Here is a 17134-nt window from a genome sequence, read left to right as displayed (position 1 = left end):
AGAAGGGCCGGCCTCATTGGTAAGTGTTTGCAGATGTATGTTTTGGACGTGGGTGCTGTTTGTAACTTCCATCTGTGGCATGTTCTTGGCAAGTGATGCTTGTATTCAGAAAGAGTGACCCGCGCAGATCAGAAAACATTTTAACAATATGCTTAGGAAGTAACCTTGGACCATTGAAAACAGCTTAGGAAACAGCTATATCTTTTGAGCCTTTTTAGTATTGATCTAAAAAGAACATGCTACTCCGCTTGCCTGTCCAAATGGAGCGTTCTCTTCAAACACAGCTGCCCGTATCCTTCAATTTGTAATTTCCCTCTGTCTCTCTTCCTGTCACATCTGCGGAGCAGCGCACAGGGTAAGCCTTTTGAAGGCTGGAAGGTGGAATAATTTAGCGTCAGGCTCAGCTGCGACGACATCTTCCACATGTCAGGGTTAGATTTGGCTCAGCCCAGGTGTGACCTTGGGCACAGCCCAAGCTTGTTGTTGCAAGTTCTAATCAGTTTGTGCACAGTCAGAAGTTTGCTGGCAGTGAAGTGGGTGCTTAGATGAGGCTTTATTGTTTAGGTCAGGCTTAGTAAAAAATAAATAAAATTTCATCATAGTGTAGTCCAGTACATTTACCGTGACACCATTAAACTATAAGTCTACCCTTTATACTTATGACCTGTTCATGCAGTACTTACACTGTGTATTAGCTGTTCTGATACACACCAGTAGGTTTTTTGATTGCACCAAATATACAGGGAGCGTAAACAGATTTTTTATTTATCATGAATATATGTTGTTTAAAACAGCATAAACTGCAGAAAGCCTGTTATTACTGTAGATATCATTTATATATATTTACTGAGAAGTTTTGAAGCAGCAACAAACTTTTTTAATTTTAGCGAGTCCCCAGAAGGTGTTAGACTATTGCTAGTTTTGCCTAACGGAGAGAAGCTTTGGTTGCAAGGAAACATGACGGCCAACCGAGAGCATATATCTGATGGGGTTGAGAGCTGTCCTGTGTTCAGTCTGTGTTTATTTCACTGTAATATGATACTGACGTGCCAGTATATCTTTTGTATATTCTGCTGCCAGGAGGCTTTTATGCTTGTGCTAACTTATTAATTTCTGTCAGCTGCTTTTCTGTCATTCGGAGATACAGTAAATCGCATTATTGTTTTTGTCATAGATTATGTAATGCAATAAATCAGAAAAACTAAATATGAAAGAAGTTTCCCAGTCACCTCTGAGTCTGGGAGGGGGTGTTTAACTGTTAGAAAATCAGATTTAGATGAGAGCCTCTCTACTCTGGGAATGTTTCAAACAAGTCCTGAGTGTTTGGTTAAAAATGAGTGAGTTCAAACCCTACAAAGGAATTCAGGCTTTTACAGTAATTGCTGTGTTTTCTTACTTGTTGAATAGGAGGTGAAGTGAGGACTGAACTGGCTCTGAATTATTTTGCCCTTGTATTTAGGTTTGAAAGCAGCCCAGATTTCAGTGACCGAAGGCTGTCATACTTGCTTTTGAAGAATTTTAACAAAAACGTCTCAAAAACAGAACAAAACATGGGACACAGTACCAAAGTATGAAACACACAGGAAAAAAAAACACATAATCCATTGCACAAGACAAAACAAGAGCCCCAAAAAATCTAAAAGAAATAATATGTGAACGAGTTGAAAGTAGAGATATCACATTCAAAACTATTGTGAGACTACTCCAGGCTATGACATACATTTTGGTGCTGGGACAAATATTCTAATATTGGAACAAACAATTTGCTGGCAAAAATAACAAGGTTCATATTTGTTCGTAATTTTTTTTTTTTTTTTAATATCTGAATCAAAAATATATCATGCAAAGGAAACCAATAAATGATGTCTGAAATAAATAACACCCATTCCACTGTACAGAAGAGTCTTGGGTAATCTGATGTGGGTAGTGGGTTTATTTGACTCCTGAGAGAGATTTCCACTCTTAATATGGCATGAACTATGCCTTTGTTTCCCCAGCTAATTCAAAATGAAAGAATATTTGTACAAATGTTGAAAGAATATTTTAGCTCGTGTTCATCCTCGCCATACACACTATAGTGGTGTTAATTTAGAAGAAAGCAAAAATAGGAAAAGACAGGCACTGCCTTTTGGCACATGTCGATCACCAAACTTTTAGCTTGGAGAAGCCAAGGGGGCTTGTAAAGAGGTTGCATTTTGCAGGTGACTCAGCCTCCGGCCTCCGAAGAAGCAAATAAGCGTAATGGCAAACATGTAATAGTTACTTCAGTGGTTCGGCAAATAAAGGCAGTGCTTTCGCCCCTGGACTTCAAAGCTGGAATCTGCTCCTGTGTCATCCCTAATTGATTTACTGAGGCCCTGCTGCAATCCCAAAGCCCCCGGAGCTGTCCAGTCCCAGCTGCAGCTTGTTCTGAAAATGATATAACCTGCAGGGGACAGACTTTATTTTTATATTCTAAAACAAACCCCAGTAGGACAAGAGTGGCCAAAGTTGGTCTTTCCACTCCTGGTCTTTGTTCCAACCCTGTTCTAAATTGTTTAACTGAACCGATTAAACCAGCACCCAGACCCTGAAGTAGTTAGTGGTCTCATTTTACCTGTTAAACCTGGAGTGGAATGGCTCTCCAGGACCGGGATTGGACACCCCTGCAGTAGGACTGCAATGCCACAATGAATGTCGTATTGGTAGTGGGATTCCCATTCATTAACAGCTCTGTCCTTCAGCATTTCAGAAATTCAGTGTGTTTAAAATAAATAAATACATATATACATCTAACTTCATGCATTCTGCATACACTGCTGCTGGTTCCTCAGAGATTAAAGCATCTACTGCATGGTGCATACAGAGCTTCCTCCAGTCACTGTACAGTGATGGTATCTATTAAACAACAGAAAGAAACATGATGGCCCAGCACTGCTCAGTGGATGCCTTCTGATTGGTGTTCCAGCCACTGCTCCTGGGCTGTTTCTCGAAGGCTTGTCTTGGTATCTGCTGAACCAGGGCCAACAATTATTGTCTTAATCAGGTTTTGGTACAGCGAGTGTGTTTGCTGTACCCGTGTTCATTTTTTTAAGACTTCAAAGACCCATGTGCCGGTCAGGATTATTAAATGATTACATTATCTGGTATTGCATCTAGCTGGCTGGAGAATTAAAATGCCAGTGGCAGGGCGCAGGTACTAAAAGATAAACCTAGCTGTCGTTCTTTGTGGAACACAATGGGAAAGCCTGTTTTGTGCAGCAATTATCTAATTTACAGAGCCCTCTAGACACAGAAGAGGGTATAAGCTATGAAATGTCTAAGCGCTCGTTGTCTAAGGTGCTTTGCATGAAAGGCGAATAGTGGAACACTTGTTTCAGCCTGCTCACCTGAGCCTGTCATTTCAGAATGAAGGGAGAGGTGTGGAATCCACAGTAGCTCACTTAGCTAGCTCTTTGGGTTCAATGCTTTGTTTTTAAATTAAGCAAGTAATCTTTTCAAAAGCATTTTATAACTGTATTTAAAAATCCAGTCCTAGTAAATGCAGAGACACGGTTTTGAGACGGGAATACTGGATTGAAATTGTGGTGTTTGTGGTATCAGGAAGAGTCTGCCGTTGATCATTTATTGTGTTAGTTGCATGCATGTTCATCAGTGCACTAGTTACTAGGTTAAATCTACCTGCCTCTGTTTTGAAAAGTGCATCCAAACATCTTGGTCACAAAAACACAATTGTGTTCTACGAGGTGTGGCTTGTGGGATCAGTGTACTGTCAGCATCTAGACCTGGAACTTATGAAACAACACAATGTTAAAAAAGGTCTCTGTAGAAACAGTGGAAATGCCATCCACAAAGGGGAGTAAGGAATCGGGAGAGCTGAAGCACAAAGCCCAAAGACTGCAGCTTTCTGTAGGTGAGCCTCCAATGAGGGCCAGTTCAGTGCAATTCAGCCCCTGGTAGTTTTCCCATCAAATGCATGTCCCCTGTATATATGTAGTCCTGCCTCTTCCTGATCAGCAGCTCAAGATTCAGCCCAGATCACCAAGCAGGCAGCTTAGAGGAGAGAGAAAAGTAGCATTTGATAGCTGATCCAGCAGGCTGTTTCTCATCTCCCAGGGAAAGGTCGTAACCCAGGGGGATTGACCATTTCTAGTGGTGCTGGCAACAGCAGAATACCTGTTCAGAAAGAGGAGCATAAGCTTTCTGCAGATAGAAGTGAAAAGCGAGGAAAGACCACTGAATCGGACAGGGATTCCATGTTCCATATAAACTAGGTTTTCTATTTGTTATCTGCTAGGGCAGGCTCGGTTTAAATACAATAATAATACAGCAAGTCCAGAAAGTGCTCTTTCTTGTAAGATAGGCTGGTAAATTTTCTTCACCTAGTCTCAGGTTATTTTGCAGAACGGGCACAAAGTCTGTCCTGTTTTAGGGTAGAGCTGGTTTCACAGACCCAGATTAGTACTAATTGTAAACTACATAATGTAACTTTGGGTAAGGTTGCCAAGATTAGTGCTAGTCGTAAATGTGTACTGTTTGTATAAATGATATTAGCAGTTGTGTATATGGCTTCAGATCAGTTCAATCTCCTGTCTCTCTCTCTCTCTCTCTCTATATATATATATATATATATATATATATGTGTGTGTGTGTGTATATATATATATATATAGCCACCTTTTATAACACCTTTGTAATCCTTATCAATGGAGGCTCTCTTGGATCCTGTTTGTACTCACGTTGTGACACTCCTCAAATCTCCAGAGGACACCTACCACATAGATAACCACATGTTATTAATTATTAACAACAGATCATTACATTACACCTGTGTGTGTGAGTGTGAGTGTGTGTGTGATGCAGTACCCTAATAGCTGCCGTCAAAGAGCATGTGTCCCTGTTTATGCTAAGGTGAAGTCATCCTGAACTTTGTAAATTTCTCTCCTCCTCCCCCCCCTCTCTCTCTCTCTCTCTCTCTCTCTCTCTCTCTCTCTCTCTCTCTCTCTCCTCTCGTCAGAAGCTCATCCCAAAAGATTTCTCGTCTCTCCTCTCTCCTGACTCGCTCTAGATTTCTCTCGTCTCGTGCTCCTCTCTCTCTCTCTCTCTCTCTCTCTCTCTCTCTCTCAGAGGCCTTCTATGTTTTTCTAATAATTGGCAGCAGAGGTTGATTTTTTTCATCCTTTTAAGTGATGAATAGTTGGCTGCAGATCAAAGGCAGGCCCCTGTGCTTTTCTGGCTGCCACAAAGGGGCGTTGGAGTTGGCGCGAGGCCCAGCTCCTCAGCGACAGGCATGCAGATGAGGTGCCAAGCTGAGGGGTCAACAGCAAAGTGTCTGTGCATGCTCTTCCTCCAAGCCGATCCGGTTTCATCTCTCACTCTCTTTTGTTTTTGTTGTTCTTCCAGACCAACATCAGGCTGAAGCAGATTGAAAAGGAATACAGTCAAAAGCTTGCTAAGTCTTCCCAGGTAAACAATCAATCTGAGCATTTTCAAGAACTAACCAACGTTAGCATTACACACACACACACACACACACACACACACACACACACACACACACACACACACACACACACACACACACACACACACGCACCCCTACCCCCATTCAGAGGTATATACACTGCCCTTACAAAAATAAATGCAGAAGCTTTTACAGGTAGACAGTCCTGTGATGAGTATAACTGGAGGGATTATGGCAAAGCCTGGAGTGGGACTGTATATAATGGTACCAGATAAACAGCAGTCTTTAAACCCAGATCGGGTCACAAAGGATGCTTCCTGACTGAGCCCCAGAGGGAACGGCCTCACAGTGTTGTACTCGCAGAGGGGCACCAGAGCTGGTAATCAAGGGTGGGGTGTGGCAAGGAGTGGAGGAGTGTTTCTTTATTATAAAGCTTTCAAGAAAGCTCTCACTGCATTCAGCATGCCCTAATCCTGAGTTTTAAACAGTGCTGTATTTGTTTTAACCCTGTGTTGCATAGCATCCAGTGCACTGAATACATAATAATATAATGACTGTCCGGTCTCTTAAGGGGGTCAAAGAAAACTCCTCGATCCGTCCTACTCATTTGAAAGGGTTGCAGGTGAGAGCAGTTCAAGGCATCAACAGCAGTTCAGGACGCTGGCATTTTCCATGCCCAGTCTATGTAATTTCTATTGCAAGTGAATTAAATGTTTAACATGAGATTCAGATTTATAACGGTGAAATTAAGGAAAAAATAAACTGACAGTACTTGACTTCTGACCTTCTATTTTAGGTGTACTAACACACGAGGCATTCAGAGAGGGATGTAATTATGTAATTGTGCTTGATTATCACTTTACATCTTAAGTTGTTATTTTCAAGGTACTGTACTGTACTGTAGAGCAGCAGACATTGTAATGAAAAGTAACTTCTCATGTTACAAAATTGTATACGCTAGATGTAAACATGTGTAGGTATCTGTGTGTTTATATTCCTCTCTGTGAACACAAAGCACCAAAAAGAACAAAGCAAGCTGAACGCTGCGATCGAACCGTAGCTAATCATGTTCGTACATTTTCATCTCAGAATTTTTTTTTTTTTATAAAAAATTAATTTGAAATAACAAAGACATGAAAAGAAAAAGAGCTGGTTTCTAAGTTAAAGCTGTACAGCAAAAGCACATTTGATCTCCCAGCTCTTTCTGTCTTTGTGTTTCTTATTTCCTGCATAAGAACTCAAAGCAATTGTAGTTTTCCCTAGCAACGAAACATGTGGAGGTATACTTGGTTACAGGCGCAATACTCCCGAGTAACAGCCTGATTCACGCTGTTTATGGAATCTTATCAAAACCCTTGTCATAGTAATTTTAGAGCTGTCAATTACAATATTATTGATCCCCATTCTTCCCACAGCGCCCTCCCCATTTCTGTCAAAGCTAAGGGAGGGGATTTTCAAATGCACGTTGTTTTATTTGGAGTAAGCAAAGCTCAGGGTTAATGAAGTGCGTCTCTGTGAAGCTTCTTGATTGAAGGGTTAGGTTTCTCGCTGGGGTGATGTGTCCAACAGTAGATTATGGAGCTACACCCTTGGAAGAGAAACCAGAGAGACAGACCATTATAATCAAAATGTGGCTCATCTGACTGTGCAGAAGAGTTAACTACACAAGTCAGAGAGGGACAGGCGGCACAGCGGGATAACGAGGTGGCTTTACTAGGATACTGGTTTCTGTATACATTGTGCAGGATGCTAGGGTTGTTTAGGAGGAAGAGGCCTTAGTGTTGTAGCTACTGTCAGACGCTTATATTGTAGGGTTGGAAACACTCACTGAAGAGGCCCATCTGTGATTTTTTCTAATACATGGATACCCTTGTGATGCTAATATTAAAGAAGACGAGGTTCAGCAGTACAGCTGGGTTTTTTAAACATTGTGTTTCAGTGCTGTACAGACGTTGTGTTGCTATCCATTTCTCCAGTGTCTCTGAGATACTCGTTCTGTTATTCATTAATGAACATTGCTGTACTGTGTGTATTGTCGAGTGATTGAAAACGTGACATTTTGTGTTTGAATTGAAAGTGATGGGCTCGAGGAGTCGAATGGGTCAAAGTTCAAGTATATTTTCCTCTAGAGGAATTATCCCTTTGTGATGTCACTGCTGTGGTATTGTGCCTTTTTTTTTTTTTTTTTTTTTTTTTAGAATGGCTCAGGATGCAAATATATATAATTTTCTTCCTTTTTTAATTGAGTTATTACAAATTAAATTGTCTCTTTATTGGCAAATAGTTAATTTTAGATCATTTGGCTTCAATACGATAAAACTGAGTTTCATACTGTCCTGAAGGAAGTCCTTTGAAGTGGAGAAAATAAGTTTGAAACTGAAGGAAACTGGAATAGAAGCAGTAATAAGCTTCAGAAGACCAACCCAGTGTGACATGTAGTCAAAGCAACCTTAAAACAGCAGGAAAAGGCTAGAACAACAAGCATTAGTCTGCTCCTTTAGGCTACAGAGTAGTTTTAAGGATCTATATTGCGAAATAATTATTACTAAGAAAACTGATGTTACCATAATACTGGGTCATTTGTTACTTTTATGTGGTTCCACTGACAAAATAAGCCTGATCTATCTCTCTGTGGCCTCTCCAAATCGCTCCCTCCCAACACCCACACACTCTGTGTATTCCAGTCAGATTGTTCTTCAGAAGTTTGTACACACTAAACAATTATCTGTCTTGCCCAAAGCGCGCAGCAAAGGGCTGTTCTCTGCTTCTTGGCTCAGGTTTAAATAAAATGTTAATTTTGACTTGAGGATGATTTGAAAGTAGCCCGCCTGCACTTTTCCTTTTGATTTGTGCCATGAGTTCCCCGGCACAAAGTGACTCTCTATGTGATGAAAACAGATCTGCACACGAGAGGCTGGACAGTGACCAGCACACTAACGTGAACACAGTCGCAACAAGCCCGTTCTGAGAGCTTTTCTGCTGTCAAGTTTGCAGCTGTTAGGATTATTGGCTAAATGTAACTTTGGTACATTGACATAAAATGCGTGCGCTGTTGATTGCACACAGTACTGTGGAGTGTCTCAACAAGGAGGCCTGTTTAAGCAAATCACCCCATTACTACTCTTCATAATTCACTGATGTGATAGAAACTTGAGCCTGTGTAATATCTTCTCGACCTGTGTATTGCTTCGACGTCTTGGGGAGCTTTGCAAAACAAGGAGCATTAGCGCAGCAACAGTGCTTTCTGGGAAATGAAGTTTTGTAACACTCAATAATAGTTACACCCCCCCCCATGCAGACGATCGCAGACCTGCAGTCCACAGTGAGCTCGCTGCGAGAGGAGGTCGGTCGGCAGCAGCTGTCAGCAGAGAGACACCTCCAGGAGAGGCTGGGCAAGGTGCAGGAGGAGAAGAGGAGGCTCGCCAGAGAGCACGACAAGACCAGCAAGGTGAGCATGGGGAAAGCCAGCCAGAGCAGGGAGGGGAGGAGCCAGCCAGGGAGCATGGAGCTGGGGGGTGGGGGGGGGGCTGCATGAGGACACAACAAGAAATATCTCAGTGGTCATGCACTCTAATGCATATGGAATCAGATTCAAAACACGCTTATTATTTGATTTCCAACATACATTTATTGATAAGGACGATGAACAAGATGAAGTGCTTTAGTCGCTACTGTTGATTGTTTACCTGGAGAAACTGTCGTTGTTGTATCTGTTTCATCCAGTAAGACACACTGTTCCTCTGGTGGAGGGATTGGGGGGATCATAAAATAAAAACCTGCAGTGAATGACTTTAGTCCTCAGTGGACCAAGAAAGGCCAAGGATTGAACAAGCATGGAAATCCAGGGCTGCCGGACAGTTACCCACTCAATAAACAACACAAAGAGAAGAGGATAGAGGGTTTGTTTTATTTGTTGTTGCATATGTTGAATTATAATGTGGGTTTCTGTACGAGTTAAAATGCACATCCCATAAACTGTAAATACAGCTCCCTAAGGCAGCAAACCATAATACAATGAGAAAAACAAGAGAAATAAATAAAATGAACTACAGACGCTCAGAATCGGCAGTACACAGGCGCAGGACTGAGTGATTCAGTCAGCCTTTGTAACCTGCACAAGAAAGTCAGAGATGTACAGATGTTACAGGCTCACGTCTAAGTGCAGTTTTAATTCATCATTCATTTGCAAATTGTGAATGCTTGCATTCCGTATTGCTATAGTCTGACTGGCAGTCACTGTAGACCTGGACTTAGCAAGAAACACAGCTTGCTTTGTCTTGAATATTGACAGCAACTTAAATATTACAAATGACCCCAGTCAACATACGATACATATTCCAACTATTTGGTTTCTGTAAGCTATTGTGTGATCCGTCCTCCACAGTAGTAACTAGAAAGCATTCCTTTGGTGTGCTCATTTCATGAACTGTAAGAGTTAATTGTAAGTTAACAAGCTCTGTTAATTGCAGGCTGGTAATTACATTCCAGATACTGTGGTGCAGGCTTAGGTAGAGAAAAAAAGAAAGCTGTTTTGTCTCTTGCAGTACATAACAACCTTGTTGCATACTGAAAGTGTTTCCATGCCGCCTGCTTCAAAGACTGCTTATGAATGCTAAAGGGCAAAAGAAAAACATCAAAGTACTGTGCATTGAAATGTAAGAATTCCAAGGCAGTAGTTCTGGGTGCCCTGCTTCATGCCAGAAGTCCTTTTCTCCTTGAAGATTAAGCCACAGTTGGTTTTTAATTTTGCTTGGAGTTGTACTGTCCCTTTCCTAAACCTCTGTCCTAGTTAAAAAGTATTTGGTCTCTTTCATAGTTTTTTTTTTTTTTTTTTTTTTTTTTTTTTTTTTTAGGGGTTATTGTTTATACCGTGAAAATAATGTGGTACTTGATAAGATTTTTTACTCCTCATGCTGTTCCTGAGCTATGATCACTTGAGTATGTTGTGTATAACCTCCAACTGCTGCAAGTTGTAGTCCCCACTGCTAAATCCATCATTAGGGAATGAAACCAAACTGACCTGCAGGGTCTAATTTGAACAAGAAAATTGAATAAGATTGTCAGAGTGTGCTGCTTTAGGTTTTAGTGCATTCCATAATCTCAGGTAAGAGTGGTGAGACTGTAGGGGAGTAACGTTTGCTGTTTTGCATACACGGTGGGCTGTGCTTTGTTTGACTAGCAAAGATCATAATCTCAATGCAAATACCAGGCAGCGGTACACTTTTGAAGTTTCGTAATGCAAATCATGGAAGTGCTGTCTTTAAGGAATTGAAGATTAAAGTACCCCTCCTCCCACTAATCACACACACACCATTATAGAACATTATTTTAATAATTGACCTACTACTACTAGGACTTCCAGCAGACTTTTGCAATATCATTTTGTAGTTTCTTTGAGTACATGATTTTAAATAAAAAATCTAAATTATGTTCATATAGTTTTGGTTTTTTTTTTAAGTATGGCTCAATCCTAAAATTCGAGGTGATGCTAAACTTTTGTCCATAGCTGTATAGTCTCAGAGGCAATGTTTAGTGCTATGTTTTACAGGAAAAGGTCTGGCCTGTTTACAGCCATTTGGAACTGGATTTGAGAACCACTGAGCTAGGGCTGGTTTAGGATGACTGGCATTCAGAGGGATTGATGGGATTAAACTGGATCTGACAATCAACGCTGAGTATAAACATTTTGTATTTGTGATCACACGGGGGGGGGGGGACCCCAGGATCACAGTTGGCTCAAATCAGAGAGGAAAGTAGACGCTGCCTCTCTGCGTGGACCGCAGTGCCGTGAACTTCATAATGTGACAAAGTTCCCACAGTGAGGCCAGTCTGAGATTGTTTTAGTGAAAGCCTTTCTGAGCTGCGGTCCGTATTGTGGACAGTTCATTCTATCAACATGCCGGTCAGATTGTTACTGTTTCCTCTGTGGTTGTTTCAATGGACTCAGCAGTAAGTAAACAAGTCCTGTAGCATAACACTTCTTGCTATGAGATCGGCCCTTAAATTAGACCCGAGAATTGTAAGCGATTTTTAAAATGGTAAGTCGTTTAGCATTCTGTTTGAGCTGTTGATTTGCATCAAAAAGATGAAAGCTGCACTTCACTGCAGACAAGTGAAATCGTTGAACAGAAACGTCGTTCTCGCTCCGGCAGCGCAATGCTTCCTGGCACACAACACGGCAGGTACAGTGCAGTGTTCCTGTTGCGAGTCAGCTGTCATTCTGAGAACAGGAAGACTCCTCAGTCCTCCTGACTGCCGTTAGTAATGTGTCAGAGCTGCGAAATAGACATCTGAGCTGAGAGAGAGTAAACAGAACAATAAACATACAGCTGACACATTTGTGATAAGAGGTTGCAGGTAAGAGGAGAGACCAATTTCATTTGAATATGCGCAGGTATGTCCAAATAAATGATGGGCTGCTTCTTTATAGGTGGTACGAGGTGTGGTTGTAGCAAACTCAATGTTTCCATATAATCTTGCACCTTTCATGTACCTCCATTCGCTATATAGGGCGCACATGTGCACTTTTGAAAGTTTCAGCAAACGCGTCACTTCAGTTCAATGCTCCCACGCCTCACACAGTAAACTGTACAATATGTATTCTGTTGGCACCTAGGTTTGTCATTTTGAAAATGCCAGGGGCGATAACATGTAGAAACTTGATTTGCCGAGGACATCAGTTCACTGTGTTTGTATTGTCTGCAATAATGCTAATAAGTGGGTTAATTAATTACCCCTCGGGATAAAAAAAGAGTTAAAGACCCACAATGCTGAGAACGCCCATGGAACGCAGGCCTGTGTAAGAGGCTGCACCCACTTCACCTAACAGTGAAAAGCTGAGGATAAGGAGTGCCTGGCGTGCTTTGTAAGCGCAGAGGTCACCGAGCTAATGGTGTTGAATGTGATTAATAGATACTGATAATAACTGTACCACCACAGCTTATTGTTGGCTTTGATTTCTCAAAATCTTAACCATTTGTGTTGTAATTAGAAAAAAGAAATCTATAATATAAGCATAACATAGAGAAACGTATTGTTAATGCAGATGCGTGAAACAGTTGTATGTGTCGTCATATACAATGTAATTAAATCACTGTCAGTTGACGTTCTTGTTGACTTTGTATCGCTTTTGGAGCAAAGCATTCTGCAAGCACACAAGTGTCTTCGCTGTGATTTATGTCTTTGCGTAGGAGAGCTCAGCAATACGTCTCTGCTCCAGTTTAACCCGTAGATATTTGTGTTCGGTTTGTTATTGAAGGCAGCCTGCAGGAGCACAGTGTAAAGATAACTTTGCCCATGGCAAGGACTGCTTGTGAGGATCAAGTTAAGCTTTTTGATAATACTTCACATTCCAGAAACACAAACTAGTTCTGTTTCTTATGCTTTGATAGTCTGTTTCATGTTGGATATTTCTTTTGTTTTTGTTTTGTCTTGCCATAAAGATTTTTTCCATCACATGGTATGAGGAATCAGAGGCAATTGTGATTTCTTATGAATAAATAAGAAATAAATATTTATAGAGGACATTCCAATTGGTCTGGCTTTGCAAGCTGGGCAAATCTCATCTGCAGTACATTTTGTGTTGTGTCATTATGTCGTTGTTTTAAAGTGCTATTTCCATGGGGCACATGTCCTAAATCGGAATGTTAAAAAGGTTCTAGAAGCTGGGCTGGGTGGTTAACACTGCTTTGGAAGCTTTCAAAACCCTGCCACGTCCACCTTTGAAGTACGGTTTGCACGATTTCAATCGTTTGTGATTTGTTTCGTATTCATGATGACCGCATGATAAGGCTCAGCGGATCCTCATTCTCACTTATCAAGACTAGCCCATCAACCAAAGTCAAAGATTAGAGAATTCAAACGTGTGCCTCATTCTCCCAGTCTTTACACATGCCTGAGAGTTTTAAATCATGAATTCCTAACAACTTTCCTGCAATCCGTGTCTGTGCTCTGCAGCTGCTTTTGAATTCGCTACATGTACTTTTAACTTTGTTTTTTCTTCTAAAATAAGACAGCCCGGCAGGAGGTTGTCCCAGTAGTGCAGGAATGAGGTGCAAAAACAGAGGCTGAAGGGTTTTGTGCTCGCCATGGCTTCGACTGTGCAGAAGATAAGAGAGATTCTGACTCAAACAATGCTCGTCTTAGTTTGTTTTTTTAAGGTGGATTTTATTTAACTTCCCTCCTGTACTTAAGGTGGCAGTTTTGCTCATGAAGATCAGGCTCTGCTTGTTCCTGTTGGACCAGAAGATGATTTGACTGTACGGTTAGCCCTTAAAATATCTGCTCAAGTGGATGCTGTGTAACTTTCCATGTCATAACTCAAAGCTAAATTAGGAATTCCGCTGAATTGTTAATAGAATGTCAGGAAACGGGTGCATCTCAAATATATAAGAAAAGAAATGCTGTGAAGATTGCTAGCACTATAAATTATAAAAAAGAACTTTGAGACATTCCTTTTTTGGGGATGGCCTGTTTTAAGTGAAAGTCTAGAGTGCTTTGCAAATGTGCAAGCATCACGTTCAGGTCTTGCTGCAGAACTTCATCCACATCCCACCTACAGTGACCTCATTTCACTTGTCTTTTCATGCTTTTGGACAGATAGGTGGCAATCAAGTGAAATGCTGTCCATACAATAATACTATGGTCTGATTTATCAGAAGCCTGGTTTTCACTTGCTGCCAATTTTCTTGTAAAGGCGCAATGATCATTGCTGTTAAAACCACTGCAAGCGTACTAAATTGAACAACACCTAAAAGGTGTAGACCTTGGCAGTAGACATCTGCATTGATTCAGCATTGTTTCAAAAAGCAGTACAGGCTGCCCCGGATACAGAATATGTGTCGCTGATGATGAAAACGGCGAGCTGTTTGATGGATGGCTCAACATTCAACGTAGCCCTTATCCTGCGCACCCAGACTTTGGAAGCTGTGCCAGACACAAAAAGACGCAGACCACAATTCTTCTTCTTCTTCTTCTTCTTCTTCTTCTTCTTCTTCTTCTTCTTCTTCTTCTTCTTCTTCTTCTTCTTCTTCTTCTTCTTCTTCTTCTTCTTCTTCTTCTTCTTCTTCTTCTTCTTCTTCTTCTTCTTCTTCTTCTTCTTCTTCTTCTTCTTCTTCTTCTTCTTCTTCTTCTTCTTCTTCTTCTTCTTCTTCTTCTTCTTCTTCTTCTTCTTCTTCTTCTTCTTCTTCTTCTTCTTCTTCTTCGTTTTAAATCAGTAGCTGAATGAAATCCGAAGCACAAACTCACTTCAAAGCAGAATTCTTTGATTATATATTGTGTTGCAGTAACAAAAAAAGGGGTTCCCACCAGTAAGGAATTTTAACATATGTGAAAAGAAAACATGTGGATTAGGTTAAATCCATACGATTTCCTTAAAGGGGTGTAATTGTTGTAGAGTTGGTGGGGAGATAGAGAGGAAACCACAATACAGAGAAAGAGACCTAATCCTGACAAATCAATATACAGGGTCTAGAGACTCCACAGCCTGCAGTTTGGTGGTTTATATAGTTTACCTTCTGTGTGCACCCTATTGAATCAAGCAGAAAAAAGGGGGCCTTACCCTAACAAAACAAGTGCTGAACCCTGAAAGGACGTCCAAACTTGTGCTTGAGTTACAGAGGGTTTAAAATATCTCCCTTATCTGTGCACAAAGACCACCCAGGATGTTCATGTCCCACTCAGAGAAGTGAGTCATGGTCATTATCCTTCGACGGAGTTGAAAAAAAGAAGAAAAGCCTCTCAAACCGTGGCGGGATTATTTATGAAAACAGCCGCGTCATCACAGGCCCCTCAGGAAACGGACTTTTGAGAACTTGTGGACTGTTTTAATTCAGTACCGTGCACCAGGAGTGATAAAGAGTGCATCACTTCCAAGCACCTGGCCCCGGTGGAATGAACCCCAGTAAAGAATGAGTGGGATTAACTCTCCATAGCAAGACACCTGGGACTGACCCGGGCACAACTGGACACTTACTGGGGTCTGTTCAGCTGATCTAAACAGTGACCGGTCTAAATACCACCACTGGTTTATATTATTAAAATAGCAACAAAACTTCTTTTAAATCATTTTTTACTTGGTTTAGAAGGCATACATCTTTCCACACACACACTCACACACAGTGTTAGAGGTGTCGTTTTTCACAGTCTCATACTTTAATTGGTTTAAACCACGGTTGTATTTAGACCTGTGGCCGTTTAGATTAACTGTATAGACTCCACTCTGTTGTTTTAACACAGAGCCGTACATGGGATGGATTAAAGAAAAATCATACTTCTACAACTTAAAATAAAAATAACATCCATCCAATCATTGGAGCATATTGGACTTAAAGAAGAAAAAATATGGTTTACTTACTGTAAGTTCTAGGGAGCTGATACTGAGACACAAGACAAGGATAAACTGACTAAGACAATCTAACACTCAGTACTAGATAACAAACTGTTCCTGCCTGGCACCAGTATAGCTCTGGTATTCTCTAATTACACTTTGCTTTAGGCATTAGAGTGTTCTAACTCCCTTTTAATGTGTACTTGATTACCTCCAATTCTAAGGGGATTTGAAATTGATTTGCAGTGATTCATTTGTGCAACCAGGGATGAATCTGTGAGCAAAAATGGAAAGCCCAACTGATATGGACCTGAACGTTTTCCAAGAAAAGCAGGTTTTAAAAATTTGGGAGGTTTGTCAAATTTGTTGCACAGCCCTGTCAGGACTGTCACACTCGCTAGCAGGAGGCTGAGCCTCACAGTAATGTGGAAAGTGACCCTTAGCGTTGCCTGGATATCTCATCTCTGATGACTGGAGCTTCTCGATCGGAGCGACAGTGCCAACAGCAAAAACACAATAGACAATTTTTCTTTTGATTATAAAACGTTAATGCTCTGTATCACGCCTGCTTATGTGGTAAGCTACCTTCTATATCCCAAAGCACCATGGGACTCTGTCTGCATTCTTCTCGTGCCATAGGTGCAGTGCAGTTTACTTTTAAGTACCCTGAATTAAAATCGGTACAACTGCTAATGCGCTTTAATGGTGAACTCTCTGAGAAATTGTGTGCAGATGTCGAGGTTCCAGTTGTTCACAGCGGGTCTGTGTGGTTGGTTGCTGCATCCTCCCCAGCAGTAGAGAGGGATGATGCATGCTGCAGGCAGCCTCGGCTAGCCCTCATCCCGTCCAAACCCAGCCAGCGCGTTGTGAAGAGGGTTCACAACTGGGTTGCTGGGCTGCATTGCAGGTTTTGCACCTGCACATTGACCGCAGACAGGCAAGAAGACAGACCCTGCAAACAGGACACAAGCGCTCCAATGCCAGGATGGCACTACAATACAGAGAGGGTCACATTCTACATGTGGAGGTGCTCGGGAGACATTGAAAAAGATACAAATGTTTGTCTACCATTTACTGCCTAATTTTAGCATCACCGATGGTTTTCAGATTGTTATGGCTGGTCACATTGAGTCACACTGCAGTCGAGCAATGACATTTGACCCTTCCTATAGAAATCACTCCTGTTGTTGTCCAGCTGTCTATCTTTGGGACTGACCTGTATCACAGCTACCTGCTGAAAAGGAGTTTCATTGCCCACTCTAGTTGTCAGCAGCATATTTCTCCGGCTTTTAAACCGTGCTTTATGTTGAAACTACTATTGACACACACATTAAAAGCTTGGCAGTGCTTGAATTGAACTGCAG

General features: G+C 41.4%; 1 protein-coding gene across 3 annotated transcripts in view; it reads left to right on the top strand.

Moving 5' to 3' along the window:
• The window catches only part of cep112 (centrosomal protein 112), a 107139-nt gene that overhangs the window by 77550 nt on the left and 12455 nt on the right, over positions 1–17134 (top strand). For all 3 annotated transcript variants that reach the window (XM_041220059.1, XM_041220061.1, XM_041220060.1), the window contains 2 exons: positions 5383–5445; positions 8742–8891. In XM_041220059.1, coding sequence (XP_041075993.1) covers positions 5383–5445; positions 8742–8891 — 213 coding nt within the window. The remainder of the gene's footprint in view (positions 1–5382; positions 5446–8741; positions 8892–17134) is intronic.

Source organism: Polyodon spathula, chromosome 20, assembly GCF_017654505.1.
Source record: "Polyodon spathula isolate WHYD16114869_AA chromosome 20, ASM1765450v1, whole genome shotgun sequence".
Classification (NCBI taxonomy): Eukaryota; Metazoa; Chordata; class Actinopteri; order Acipenseriformes; family Polyodontidae; genus Polyodon; species Polyodon spathula.
This window is presented reverse-complemented; position numbering and strand designations above follow the sequence as displayed.